Source organism: Falco biarmicus, chromosome 7 (assembly GCF_023638135.1).
Source record: "Falco biarmicus isolate bFalBia1 chromosome 7, bFalBia1.pri, whole genome shotgun sequence".
Classification (NCBI taxonomy): Eukaryota; Metazoa; Chordata; class Aves; order Falconiformes; family Falconidae; genus Falco; species Falco biarmicus.
The window spans coordinates 68,936,834-68,950,847 of record NC_079294.1 but is presented as its reverse complement, the minus strand read 5'-3'; the positions used below and the strand labels follow the sequence as shown (position 1 = coordinate 68,950,847).

Below are 14,014 nucleotides of genomic sequence, written 5' to 3'. Positions count from 1 at the left end.
GAGAGGACAGCTTTGCAAAACAGCAGTTTGAAAGTGGCAATGTTAACCCGGTCCCTGACGCTGTTTTTCCCCCCAGGCCTGCAGCCCGCTCTGGTCCCACGAGTGCGGGAGCTCCTACTACACCACGGGCATGTGCTCCCGGGTCAACTCCAACTTCAGGTTCTCCAAGACAGTGGCTCCGGCTCTGCAGAGTATGAGAAACAATCTGCCCTGCAGCTCTAACCCCGCCTTTGAAGTCAGAGGGAATTTCTGTTCTCTAATCACTTCAGTCCCATTGAGAAAACAAAGCGATGTCAGTGTTTAAGCGAAGGCAAGAGAGCAGAGGAAATGGTTGCAGGGAAGTGATTCAAAGGGGGGTGCTACACAGACATCTGGTAAACATTTTCCTTTTGACTGACACCCGGAGAAGACAAAAAATACCTTATTCTTCCAAAGCCAGAAATAAAAGTATCCAGAATATTTTATCAGCACAGCTAGGAAGGCAAAATAGGGAAAGAATTCAGACCTTGGCCACCCAAAACAAAGCACTCATTGACTGAAGGCAAAGTATTTTGGCCCAAATTTGTAGATTCGGATACGTGATTTTATTTTGAAGTATTAAATAAGCTTCCTGGCTTTCTTCTAGGCAGTAAGAAATTGCAGCAGCCTGCTCTGCACCATCAGGGCTCCCAGCAGCTCCTTGCCCCAGCTGGGCAGGGGATGCGTTGCCTCAGCTCCATCACCCATTTAGTGTCTATTAATTCTCACGGCACAGAGCAGGGCATGGGGAAATAGGACTTTTGGGTGGCAGAGGCAGTAAAAGCAGAGCCCACCACCAAATTCTCGGTGTCACTTCCCTCTTTATGGCCAGGAGATGCTTTTAGCCCTCGCTGCAAAGGGTAATTGTTATTTTAGAGGGAAGGCGGTTAATGAGTGCAGTGTTATTTAGGGAGTGGGATGCAGAGGGTCGGCTCCTCTCCTGGAGTGAGAAGGGGATCGTGATGGTGGCACGCAGCTGAGGACCACAGTGATGGAGTGACCCATGTGTGACTCAGATCATGGATCTGCTAACCCATAAATGCCTACAGCAGGTGAAAAGGACAGCCGATAAATAACTGCAATGTTCAGCATCCTCTGGTTTTCTGCAACTTTTCAATTTAATGTTATAAAATATAAGCAAGACAGAGAGATGACGCTGAGCAATTTTCCCTGCTGAAAACCAGTCATCTGCCTAAATCCTTCACGGCTCATACTGCAGAGCCGAGCCTTGGGGTCCTCGCTGGGGTTTTTGGCTGCCTCGTTGCTGAGGATTTAATGGGAAGGGGAGGAAATGCTTGGCTTGCGTTATATGGCGAGTACAGGCAGGACTGAAGAGTGACTCAGGGGTAAAGCATTGCTCTGCGGGAGGAATGGAAGCCGGATCCTGCCTGCAGCAGGCCACTCTTTGAAGTATATGACTCTATTAGACCGGATAAAGGTCCAAATCTGAATCAGAAAAGACACTGCTGAGTGTTATTCTTAGAAAGTTATCCGGTCTTTTCTCGGCAGAGAGGATGCTTGTGGCTTCTCTCTACCTTGCTGAAGCTCAAAGGTCTTTATGAATGATTGAAATAAGATATATTTTTTTTCAAACAAATCGTAAGAGCAAGTACCTGACTGTGAGGAATGAAGTCATAAATCTCCTTTTTGCAAGCATTGCCAAGGTCTTTCAATAACACACTGCCTATTTTTCACAGGATGCCAGACGTACATGGACATAATCATAGTTCTGGATGGATCAAACAGCATATATCCTTGGGTTGAAGTTCAACACTTCCTGATAAACATCTTGAAAAAATTTTATATTGGCCCCGGCCAGATACAAGTAAGCCCCTGTACAACTTGTGTGTCCCCCCATGTCATGCAGACTCCCCCAGCCATGCGCCAGGGGCCCTCCTCTTCAGTGTCCCTTTTCTGCCAAGAAGTTGTGATTTGGCACAGCCCTTTTTCAAAATAAGCTTTCTAATGTACAGATTTTAAAGCCGGGCCCATGGAAATAACGCTCACATTAATGTCCCTGAATGAGCTATGGAGAGAGTAGCACCCCACATCCCACCAGGGCATGGGGAGGATGAAATTGTGTGGAAATATAGAAGTATTGCCCTGTGCTAAGGTAGCTTGATGCAGCTGTAAAGCACTCCATCCTCTTCCTAATCGTGGGCTGAATTGGGCAGGGATTTATGCAGGGACATCCTCAACAATTTGCACAAATAACCCCCCTGTTGGGGCCCATCTAGAAATGCTGTGGGTCCAGCACGTCTGTGTCACCCCAAACCCTTACAGCAGGGCAGGGGTGGCTGCACATGGGTGAGAGCTGGCAGAGAACAGAAAAAAAAATGAGCATTCGTAGTGGTCCCATAGAGGGGAAACTGGAGCAAATGGGGACAGAGCAACTGGTTTTTAACAGTGGCTGTTATTTTGCGTGGTTGACAAAGCGTGCTTGTTGTGTCGCCAGCCCTCGCGGGTTGTTGGCGTCCTTCGTGATATTCCTTTAATCCTTAGGTCGGAGTTGTTCAGTATGGAGAAGATGTTGTCCATGAGTTTCATTTAAATGACTACAGGTCTGTAAAAGATGTGGTAGCGGCTGCCAGTCACATAGAGCAAAGAGGAGGTACAGAAACCAGGACTGCCTATGGGATAGAGTTTGCTCGGTAAAAATCGCTCACCTTCCTGTTCATTCTGATAACAAGTTTAAAATCACCATTTATTTTTCTTCCCTCTCTCCCCCTTTGCTTTTCCTTGCTGCTTAGAAAGCAGGGGATACCACCAGGCTAGAAATGCTTTTGCAAAAAGGCTCAGTCCTCAATTAATGCTTTACAAATGATGCTTTGCAAAACTGCTTCATCCTCAGTGGCAGCTGGACCAGAATCCTCTTTCTACAAGAGCTTTCAGCCCCCAAACACAACCCCATGTCTGCCCCAGGCACTGTAGCTCTTCTGCAGACCCCCAGAGAGCACCGAGGAGCTCAGCACAGCCCCATCTCCTCCATTATCTGGGGCAAGTGCCCGCTCCTGTGCTTTTCTGCTGCAGAATTAGGGCATTTTGCCAAATTAAAGGCTCCCCTCCTGCGAGAAACCAGCTCCATCAGTGAAAAAAAAAATAAATCTCCCTTTAAAGTCCTAAAATGTTTCCTAAGAGTCCTGCACCAGACTGCGCCTCCCCAGGGGCTAGCAGCCCACCAAACACTGCTCAGTGCTTTACGGTGCAGGTGATGGGGCACAGGGCACGGAGCCACGGCGGGTTTGGCGAGCGCGCGGGGTGGGAGCCGTGACCCGCCTGGCGAGGCTGAGCAGCCCAGGGCATCTCTTCAATTGCAGCTCGGAGGCGTTTCAGAAAGGTGGCCGGAAAGGGGCAAAGAGAGTAATGATTGTAATCACAGATGGAGAGTCGCACGACAGCCCAGACCTGGAGAAGGTGATTGAGGACAGCGAGAAGGACAATGTCACCAGATACGCGGTGGCGGTAAGTGGGGGGCACCCTTTTGGCAGCAAGTGCAGAGCTCGGCAGTACCGCGTGCACCCCAATGCAACAGGGCTGGCAGTGCAGCCCACCTCCCCCACTCCTGGCATATTTGCAGGGTCCTTGTTGCTGGTCCTGCTCTGCTTTTGCAGGAGGCAGGGGGATGCTCGGCTTGGATTTGGCTGCTGGAGCAGGTGCTGAGGCTGGGGACAGGCAGCTCCCTGCGTTTGCTGGGCACCTGAATTGCAGGAGGGGTGCCCAGCATTGGCTGCCTGCAGGAATTACAGCAGCTCCTTGCTCCTCAGTTTGCTCCCACAGTGGGGTGTCAGATGCCAAAGGTGTCAGGCTCCTTCCGTATGGACACCCCTCAGGTGCTTTGGGATGGCTCTGTCCACCATGTGAAACCCTCTGAGTCTTGCATTTCCATCTAAACCTAGGTATTGGGTTATTATAACAGAAGAGGAATCAATCCTGAAGCTTTTTTGAACGAGATAAAATTTATAGCGAGCGACCCAGATGACAAGCATTTCTTTAATGTCACAGATGAAGCAGCGCTCAAAGACATTGTAGATGCACTGGGGGAAAGGATATTTAGCTTGGAAGGTGAGTGATGCTCCTCGCTGACACGTCCCAGCCAGCCAGGCTGCTTCAGATGTGCTGTCAGTCCTCTGTTTCCTGAATTTGAACAGGTCACATCGAGGGTTTCCCTAATATCTGTTTGATACAGAACCTAAAATCATACTTTGAATATCTTCATATATAAGGAGTTGTCTTTATTTTGAGCAGTTTGCATCCCTCAAGCATCAGAGGCACAGATCCCTTCTCCTCCAAAGGCCGCCCCATTCCAGCCACTGGTATTTGCAGAGCTCTGGTGGCTCTGTCATTTATAACAAACCTTTGAAATTTGGTATAGGGGTCAGCTGGGTGTCAGCACCTTCCTCATCCATCAAACCCAGCTGGGTTATAAACAGGCAAAACACACACACTGACTGCCAGGTTGTTCCTGGGGTGGCAGGCATTGTGGGGTTATGGGGATAATGTGGGGTTTTAAGGATTATTGGCTGAAATTAAATTTCAGGCAATATTTTTGTTCTAAATGACAGTGCTTCTGTCTGCCTTGTGACAAGTTTGTCAGTCTCCAAAACTAAATTTATCTAAATTTCATAGGGAAAGCATGTCCTGGAATGCACAATTGAAACAGAAGATGGAAAGCTTTCACTGAAAATTAAATATCTTGGGGACTGGGGGAATTTTGGTCAAGCCAGCTCACAAATTCCCCTTAGTTTGTCAGTTACCTCGGTCCAGCCAGCCCCACACTTCTCTGTGGAAGAAAGTTTCCCTAGGTGAGAAGCTTCACCCAGTTGCAATTATAAAGCAAAATCCTCTAAATCCACTTTTTTGTATGATCTTGCAGCTAGGAAAGGAAAGGAGAGGAGCACTCTGCAGCAGAGCTCCCAGTACCTGGTAGCAGCACAAGTTTGTGTACCTGCAGTGATTTAGGTTGAAAGAGGCTGATTTGTGACACCTGAGCTCCTTTGTGCTCAGGTGGGGTGGGGTGGACGCTCATCCCACCCGATCCACCGAGAAAAGCAAAGCTCTGCATTAAATACAAACTCTTTTTTTTTTTTTTTTTTTTTCTTTAAGGAACCAACAAGAATGAAATCTCCTTTGGACTGGAAATGTCGCAGACTGGATTTTCATCACATGTTGTGGAAGTAAGAGAGTAAATGTGGGTTTGGGTTTTTTTTGCTCCTGCCTGTGCAAGCAGGCACCCTGTGCTTTTTATCATCACCAGCCACTGCAGGTGGGAGATGGGTATTTTGGGCAAATTATTAATCATGAAGCTAGATTGCTAATGTGAGCATAAGGAAGGAAATGCTGCTGCTGCTGTTGTATCCCATGGGAAGGGAACTGCTGGGAGACTGGTGCCTTCCTTAGGACCAGCCTGCAGCAGCTCCTCCTGATGCCACAACCTCTTGGAAAGGACGTGCTGGGATGTGCCATGGAGGAAGGCACTTGTCGGTGATGGGGTGCAGAAGATGGTCAGTCCCCTTCAGCCTGTGAGCTGGCAGGTCCGAGCAAAAAGCCAGCAGGGATTTCTGCTCAGAGTGTTCCTGGGGAGGAAAAGCAGGCTAAAAAGAGAGGAATGGGGAAGCAATGTCATTCCAGCACACTTTAAAATCTCCCTCTTTCCAGGTGTGCTTTGGAGAATGGTTTGCTTGGGGTTTTTTTCTTTTCATTTTCTTTTCCACTTGTGAGATTCCTCCCCTTTTCTGTAAAATGCACAGTTTCTGGGACCATTTGCTGGTTTTCTCTTCTGCACTCTGCAGCCTCCAATAAGTACATAGTCTAGGGGCTGGGCTTTTAGGGATCCCAATATGTGTTCTGACACAAACCCAGCCCATCGGGTCCCCTCGTCCACTTCAGCATCAATCAACTTTGCCTGCTGGGCAGTGTGGAGGAGAATTGCCTCCACTTGGCAAGAAATACCCTCAAACTACTCCTGCTCTCCCACAGGATGGGATCTTGCTGGGGGCAGTGGGTGCCTACGACTGGAACGGAGCCGTTCTGAAGGAAACCAGCAGTGGCAAGGTCATTCCCTTGCGGGAATCTTATCTTCAGGAGTTCCCGGAGGAGCTGAAAAATCATGGAGCGTATTTAGGTGAGAAAGCCAAATGATGCTCTTCTGCCAGGGCTGAATTCATGATTTTATCCTGAATAATAGGAAGCACAACATATTTCTCGAATGACTAACAGCATCCAGCACTCCCAGTGTAGGCGGTACCGTGCCCGGCTGTTTGCAAGCTCCCGCAGCACCAGATCTGTATTTTCCCTTGCTCAGGTATACAGCACACGTGAGCATCCTCATGCAGGATGAGGTTGTGTTGACCGCGGTGTGCAGCACAAAAGTGATTGAAATGCAGAAGTAGCTCAGGCACCGGCCAGCCCGAGTCATCTGCAGCGCTTACTGGAATGGTTTGAAAAGCAGTGATGAAATTTCATGCCTAGGGAGGAAATACCTGCTGGGTTAATCTGTTCCATGTGTGGCTGTTGAAGCTCTGGAGCAAAAATATCAGCCTCGTTTTCAAAATAGAGCCTCTCTCCAGAGATGTGCGTGTCAGGCTGAGCTGCCCTGTGGCAGGGAGCGGGGTGGGATGCTGTGGGGTCGCCTGCTAGCGTGCCAGGGCTCTCCTCTCGCTGGGGACGTAACAGCCCCTGGACATGTGGATCATCTCTCGGGATAACAGTAGAAAGTCCCCCAGGCTCACTGTGAGTGCATGGCAAGGGGACAGCTGTGGCTGTGCAAGGGGCACCCGTGACAGTATGTGGGAGTTCAGCTGCGCTCTGTCCTGTTGCCTGGAGTAAGAAATCCAGAAATATTAAGGAAATGCTGGTGCACCCTGCTGCAGAGCAGCCCAGCTCAGCACCGGGACCTGGGGTTTTGAGACTGATGCTCGGCGTAGGGATACCCCTCCAGGAGGGGAACATTTAAGGAAACCGAGACCCCAGGTAAGGCCAATGCCCAGGGGAAGGGGTCCATAAACCCCAGTAATCCCTGGAGGTACTCAAAATTCAACTGCATGTGACCCCAGGTGATCTGATCCAGCTTCAGGGTTGGCTGTGGTTTGAGTTTCTAATAATTAAAGTAACATTTTAGACTGTGAACATGCAGGAACCTGGAGCTGGGTTTGAAAAACAGGATTTTGCAACCCCAGCATTATATTCCTACATAAGCCCATCTGCAATCATGGGCAAGTGCCTCAGCCCAGCGTGCGATGCGTGGTGTTGGTGATGCCAGCGCAGAAAATCACCTGGCTAGGCAGGAAAGAGGGATTGCTCAGGGTCATTTGTTCAGGCAGGGTTATATCCATAAGGACACCTGAGCAATGGTCTCGATGGATTCAGGGCTTTTACTGGACTGTGAATGTTAACTTCGAGCATCAGCAAAGGCTTTCACGCTGGGTTTGGGATGCGGTGCTGCCGGGGTCTGGAAGGAGCAGCGCAGCGGGTGCCACAGCCTCGCGGCGTGCACGCACCTTGCTAGCATTTGTGTAACTGGGTGTGAGCCATGACGTAAAGCACTTATCAGGCCGGCAATCAGACTTGCCTTCAATGAAAGAAGGATTTTCCACAGGGCTTGCCGGCTGCATTCAGCAGTGCCAAATCTCTTGGCACAGCTACAGTTCCCAGGGTCTAGGTAGGACCTGAGCAGGAGACTCAAAGCCCAGGGTCAGGGCACTGGGGTTTATTTGAATGACTTTATCTTTGAAGGAATCTGTGGGGTTTAGCTTCCCAATCTGGGAGGTGGCCAGAGTTGTGTCAGCAGCTGGGGGCTAATGGAAAACAGATCAGCAGGCAGCGGCTGGGAGCAGGCAGGGAGCCGCTCAGCTGTGCTCACCCTGCACCCATCACCCCTTCCAGGTTACACTGTCTCCTCCGTCATATCCACCAAGCATGAGCGTATTTACGTCGCGGGAGCACCCAGATTCAACCACACAGGGAAAGTCATCATCTTCAGCATGCACAACAACCGAAACCTCACCATCCACCAGGCACTGAAGGGAGAGCAGGTAATGCCGGGGCACATGCTGCCAAGGATGCTGCACTGACTTTTCCATGTGGCATGTATGCTCCTCCATCAGTCCTCCCCCTTCATTTTGCAAATTGTTCCATTTAAATGCTTCCACAGTGTAGCACATCCATGGGCAGCTAGGGATGCCTCGGCTGCCGCTGCACCTGTAGCTCCCAACCATGTGGCTGTAGCAGGGACAGGGCTTGCAATGTCCCTGTGGTCCCCACTGGGGAGGGTGGCAGTGCCACTGCATGCCAGGAGCGTTGCTTCCATCCCCTCCTCTGTCTCCTCCAGATCGGCTCCTACTATGGCAGTGAGATCAACTCCCTCGACGTCAATGGCGACGGCGTCACAGATGTCTTGCTGGTGGGAGCCCCCATGTACTTCAGCGAGGGCAGGGAGAGGGGGAAGGTCTATGTCTACACCCTGCGAGAGGTACGTGGCAGCACCGTGGAGCCAGCTGGGGACACCAAAGGGGTCGGGGCATTTGGGTGCTAGCACAGAAACTGTGTCCCCTTGTGTCACCTCCCCGGGGTGGCTCCGGGCTGTGCGCACCCACCAGCTCCCATCAGTCACCACAGGGTATGGCAGCCCAGTCCAAAGGCAACCTCACTGTTGTGGCTGCTGCAAGACTCGAGGAGGATTTGTCTGTTTTTCCTTGTTTACAAACAATCCCAGGGGGGTTGCTTGCTGCCAGCAAAGGGAGTCCAGCCTGTGCTGGAGCAGAGCCACCTCGTCTTGAGGCTTTGCTGCTCCCAGCTGCACTAGCTTCCCAGCCCTGAGGAGGTGATGCTCGGGGTGCAAGGTGAGGTCCTGCTGCTCCCAGCCCCAAGGAGGTGACACAGGGTACAAGGTGGGGCCTTTGCAACTTGGGTGTCTCTCCGGAGAACCAGTCTCCATCCCCTTTGCCTTCCCCAAACCCATTCCCTCCAAGGGCACTCCTGCGCAGAGGCTGGGCCAGGCGTGGGGTTCTGGGGAGCAGGGAGGTCAGTCCCTCCACCCTTGCTTCAGGGCACAGAGGGGACATGTGCTGACCATGTCCCCTTCCCCGTAACCCAGCAGTGCACTGGGGCAGGGCCAGCTTTCCTTCTGCCCTCAAATCTCGCTCAAAATGCAGTTTCTGAGCCAAATCCACCAGGCTCCAGAGGCGTGCAGGGCAGCGAGCAGGTCATGCTCTATATCCTTGGCTGCAGAGCCCACCCGGAGCTGCAGGAGTCCCTATATCTAAAGCACAACTTTTATATGCAATTATTTATGTAGGCTGCTATGAAAGGAAGGCAGAGCAGGGGTAGGGCTGCTGCAGGGCTCATCCCTCCCCAAGGACGTGCAGAAAGTTCTGCAGCCCCAGGAGGGCTCTCTCTTCCTTTCTTGCAGTGATGTGTGAGCAATTTCCACATCTTGGCTTGCCTCTGAGGGTTTTCTCCTCTTGCCAGGCTTGCTGTTGATGGTTTTGGGGTTTGTTGTTTGTTTTTTTTGTTTGTTTGTTTGTTTGTTTGTTTTTTGCCTTCTCTCTTTGGCTGGGCTGGCAGAACCGCTTTGTTTCCAGCGGTGCCCTCGTCGATCTGCAGAGCTACCAGAACTCCCGCTTTGGCTCCTGCATCGCCGCCGTGCCTGACCTCAACCAGGACTCCTACAATGACCTCGTTGTTGGGGCACCTTTGGAGGATGAGCACCAAGGAGCGATATACATCTTCCTCGGCTTCAAAGAGACTGTCGTGAAGAAGTACAAGCAGGTATGGCTCTGGTTGTCCTCATCCTTCATCAGAATAAATAACGTGTGTGCTCATTTTAAGGACTGATAGAGCACAATAAATTCACACACACCATTGCATTGTTAATTATTATTGCCAGATGTTTTCTATTGTGAGGGGTCCAAGACAAAGCAAACATAAGGTACAGAAAACATCCTTGAAATTAGGGGCAATGCTTTGCGTTCGGTGCAATGGATTGCTTATAGATAAAATATTTCTCTCACTTGTGAGAAATAGTAGATATGTGGAGTAAACTCAGCAGAAATGTCTGGGTGGTGGCTCTGAAGAGAAACTGCTCTCATTCCCTGGAAAATTGTTTGGTGCAATCGCTTGGAAAGGGGCATCTCCAGTAGCGTGCTGGAGCTCAGCATGGCAAACCCCTCCTCTGCAGGCAGGGATGCTCCTGATGGAAACCAGCTTGGATTTTTCTTCTTTCCTTTCTAGCGGATAGCAGCTGCGGACCTTGCACCAGGCTTGATGTATTTCGGATGCAGCATCCACGGACAACTGGACCTGAACGAAGACGGGCTCATAGACTTGGCCGTCGGCTCCCTGGGGAACGCCGTGCTGTTGTGGTTAGCTGTATCTCACTTGGCACTCTCCTCTGCCTGAACCTCATTGCAACATGCTGACATTTTTCGAGGGAAAACTGATCTCCCCACAACCTGAACCATCTTTCCACAACGACAACCCTCTGTCCGGCAAGGCAGTGGGATTTCAGTGCTGTTGGGCCCTAGAAGGATGTCAGAGTTGGTTTTGTGTTTAATTTCATCATAAATTCCCCAGGAGTTTCAAACCAGCTAAGTGATTTGTGGTGATTTGCCCAGGCTCCCTTTGGTCTTATTTAACAAGAACAGTTTGGTATTTTCAAATATCGATTAATGTTTGGAAAGTCCCTTGAAGCTGTTAGAATGGAGGGTAGCTGCACCCAGCAGAGGTAGGCCACCCTGGGGTCTGCCTTGGAAAGTGCTACACACATGCAAAGGGCCAAATCTTGCTCTTGGTGCTGAGCTACTTCACTGGCATAAGCAGGAGGCAAATAAGTGCAAGAGATTTGATTTTCAAATGCTACATAGATGAGATGAGAGTAGAGCAGCATGTTGTGGTGGCCTTTGGTTTTCCTCAGCACCTTCTTGATGTTGAGAAAAAGTGTGAAAAAGATGTGGAAAGGGCGGATCTGGAGGTGTGGAAGACTTTTGCAGGATGCTGCAGATGTGTGTGGGCATCCTGCACCGCAGCACATCTCTTGACCCTTGCTTGCCCCGCAGGTCCCGCAGCGTGGTCCAGATCAATGCCAGCATCCGCTTCGAGCCCTCCAAAATCAACATCTTCACCAAGGACTGCAAGCGGAATGGGAAGGATGCCACCTGCATGTCAGCCTTCATCTGCTTCACTGCCGTCTTCCTCTCAGCTCACTTCCAGACAGCCAGCGTCGGTAAGTGACATGGCTGCTCGCGTGACAAAAAGCCCAATTCGTGCGTTGTTTAGGTCTCCAGCCCCGAGGGAGCACCCAGCTTCTGCCAAGGAAAACCATCCAGGAGCGTGGCATGTCTGGAGGAGTGCACATTGCCATCTGCCACATCCCTTTTTACCCACAAATTTGTCCCTGTCATGGCTGATAGAGCAGGGACAGTTAAACGGTGCCAGGAAATATCCCAAGGATACAACCTTACCCATCTTTAACCCCTTCTCTCACCTACACCCTGGGTCTGGGCCCTCCCACAGCTTGCCTTGCCATGGCACGTGTGACAAGGATGTCACCACTACCTCGCCAGCCAGCAGGACAGGAGAGGATGTGCTCGGACCACATCCCGCAGAGCTTGTCCATCCTCCCCGCTGCAGCAGCAGGACACATCTGCCAACCATATGTTTCCCTAACATCCCAGGGAATCTCTGTGAAGTTACTGGCCAGCTCTGCTATTAAACCCTTGCATGTTGCTGTGACCTCAAGTCTACTGGGCAGATGCCCGTGACTCAGCTGGAGTGGGGGGAAACAACAGAGGCTCAGCCCTCTGCAACCCGGCAGCAAACACTGTCAAAGGAAAACTGGGTCCTGAGCAAAGCCAAAGGAAAAGCTCCCATCCCCTAGAGCAAGAATTTGGGGTTTGTACTATTGAATCCAGTGTCTTCCTCTTAACTGCTGTCTTTGCGGAGCTTGCAGGATAAAAACTGAGTGCGGCTTCCTATATTTATTTAATTTTACACTTATTTCTACCCAGAAGAGCCACCTCATGGATGCTGTATGAGGGGGTCTGATGTTTGCTCTTGGCTTATGCATGTTTTGCATCACACTGGTGTAGGGGGTGTAAATCCCACCCTGTTTGGGGCTAGGCTGGGGACCTTTGGGGTTTTTTTGACAGTGCTGCAGGAAGCAAACAATCTCCAGTAAAGCCCGTAGGAGAGGTGGGTGCTCCAGGGTACGATGCCTCCAGAATTGGTACAGACCAGCATGTGAATATATGGGGCGAATAGTTATATATCCCTCTCAGGTTTTATGTGGTGTCTTGTAATAGTGCAATTTTAAAGTTCCCTGTTTGACCTGGAGAGTAGATTCTTTGCTCAACAGAAATGTCTGTTAGAAACAGGCAATGCTAACTAGAACCTGATTTTCCCAATTTTCCCTTAGCATGCTCCCTGCCGCGCTGCTCCTCGCAGGGCCATAGGGGTTTGAGTGCACAAAAGCCTGTTCTTTGACCCGGTGTGATGGCACCCCTCTCCTTCCAGCGCTGCGGTACAATGCCACCATCGACGAGCGCAGGTACACGCCGCGGGCTCACCTGGACGAGAGCGGAGAGCGGCACACACAGAAGGGGCTGGTGCTGCTTTCCAGGCAGGAGCACTGCGACAGGCTCCAGTTCCACGTCTTGGTGAGTGTGCAGGAGGAGAAGGCTGGGGTCTCCTCCTCTGCCAGCCCCGGGGGTCAGCCAGCTGCCCAAGCGAAGATGGTCTCCACCTTGTGCAAAACAACGATGCACCGGGATGCGGTCGGAGGAGCCTCGGTGGCTTCACAGGTCTGGAAACGGGCCTCACCCCCCCGCCTGCATTTCTTCACGCTGGGTTTGATGTGGTCAGGGATGGAGCTGCTGGCACACGGCAGCTGCTGGGTCCCCAAGTGCTGATTTCACTGCAGCCCCAGCTTGCGCTGTGTTCCTTTCCACGAGCCGCTAACCATGCCCTCGGGAAGGGCGTGCACTCCTGAGTCAGGCTGGTCCTCCTGCTCCAAAATTGGTAAAAACTCTTTTTTTTCCATTTGGAACCAAATGCTTCCATGCCAGTCCCCAGTGCTCTCACCCTCTGCACCCCTCTAATCATCAGGGTCCCTCTCCTTGGGTGCAGGAGCCGGTGAAACTCTCTGCATCACTTGCAGGGAACAGCTGATGCACGAACCTGGCCAAAATCAAACATTCCCAGTGAATGATGAGAATATTGCTGAGGCCAGGGAGGGCCAAGCTGCCAGACTGGCCCAGCCCCAAGCCCCAGCCTGAACCGCGGTGAACTTCTGGGAAATTCCAGTCTGGAGCTAGAGACAGAGCTTGTGATTTAGCCCAAGAAGCATCTCACTTCAGAGCATCTGACTGCACCCTGTGCAGCTGGGGCAGCGCACGGCAAGAGCCCACGGAGCTGCAGGAAAGGTGCAGGTTCATCACCAGCCGTTCAAGCCCTGGGTAAGGGTTGCAGGACAGCTCTGTCCCTACTGGGGACAGCCCTCCCTGGAGCATCCACCTTTCAGAGCCAGCATCTCCAGGATGAAACAGTTCTAGCATCAGCAGACATGTACCTGTGGACAGGTGTTGAGCAGCACCGATGAGCTTGGGTTGTCCCCGTCCCTAAGTGAGGGTTAGCTGGTGAGACAGGGCGATTACACACAATGTCCCAGATTGCAAAGCTTTTATTTCCCATATTCAATAATTTATTTCATATATTCAATAATCACACGTGCCTGTAACTGCCTTACCTTGCTCTCTGATGGTGCCTCTCCAAAGCAGGAGCCTTGTCCTTCTCAACGATGCTTTCTGTCTGCCGCAGGACACAGCTGACTACATTAAACCAGTGACGTTCTCCATCGACTATGAGCTGGAGCACCCGGAGAACGGCCCCATGCTGGATGATGGCTGGCCCACCTCACTCAAGGTCTCGGTAGGTAGCAGCACCAACATCCCAGGGTGCCTTTTATCAGGCACTTGGTCAGCAGATTAATCTCTGGATGTATCAT

At 51.2% G+C, this 14,014-nt stretch overlaps 1 protein-coding gene across 2 annotated transcripts in view; it reads left to right on the top strand.

Moving 5' to 3' along the window:
- Nucleotides 1-14,014, top strand: part of ITGA11 (integrin subunit alpha 11) — a 53,207-nt gene that overhangs the window by 23,969 nt on the left and 15,224 nt on the right. For both annotated transcript variants that reach the window (XM_056345964.1, XM_056345963.1), the window contains exons 5-18: nucleotides 77-191; nucleotides 1,716-1,843; nucleotides 2,521-2,669; nucleotides 3,336-3,480; nucleotides 3,915-4,080; nucleotides 5,122-5,192; nucleotides 5,995-6,139; nucleotides 7,900-8,048; nucleotides 8,345-8,485; nucleotides 9,580-9,783; nucleotides 10,246-10,376; nucleotides 11,070-11,236; nucleotides 12,526-12,668; nucleotides 13,828-13,938. In XM_056345964.1, the coding sequence (XP_056201939.1) occupies nucleotides 77-191; nucleotides 1,716-1,843; nucleotides 2,521-2,669; nucleotides 3,336-3,480; nucleotides 3,915-4,080; nucleotides 5,122-5,192; nucleotides 5,995-6,139; nucleotides 7,900-8,048; nucleotides 8,345-8,485; nucleotides 9,580-9,783; nucleotides 10,246-10,376; nucleotides 11,070-11,236; nucleotides 12,526-12,668; nucleotides 13,828-13,938 (1,965 nt within the window). The remainder of the gene's footprint in view (nucleotides 1-76; nucleotides 192-1,715; nucleotides 1,844-2,520; nucleotides 2,670-3,335; nucleotides 3,481-3,914; nucleotides 4,081-5,121; nucleotides 5,193-5,994; nucleotides 6,140-7,899; nucleotides 8,049-8,344; nucleotides 8,486-9,579; nucleotides 9,784-10,245; nucleotides 10,377-11,069; nucleotides 11,237-12,525; nucleotides 12,669-13,827; nucleotides 13,939-14,014) is intronic.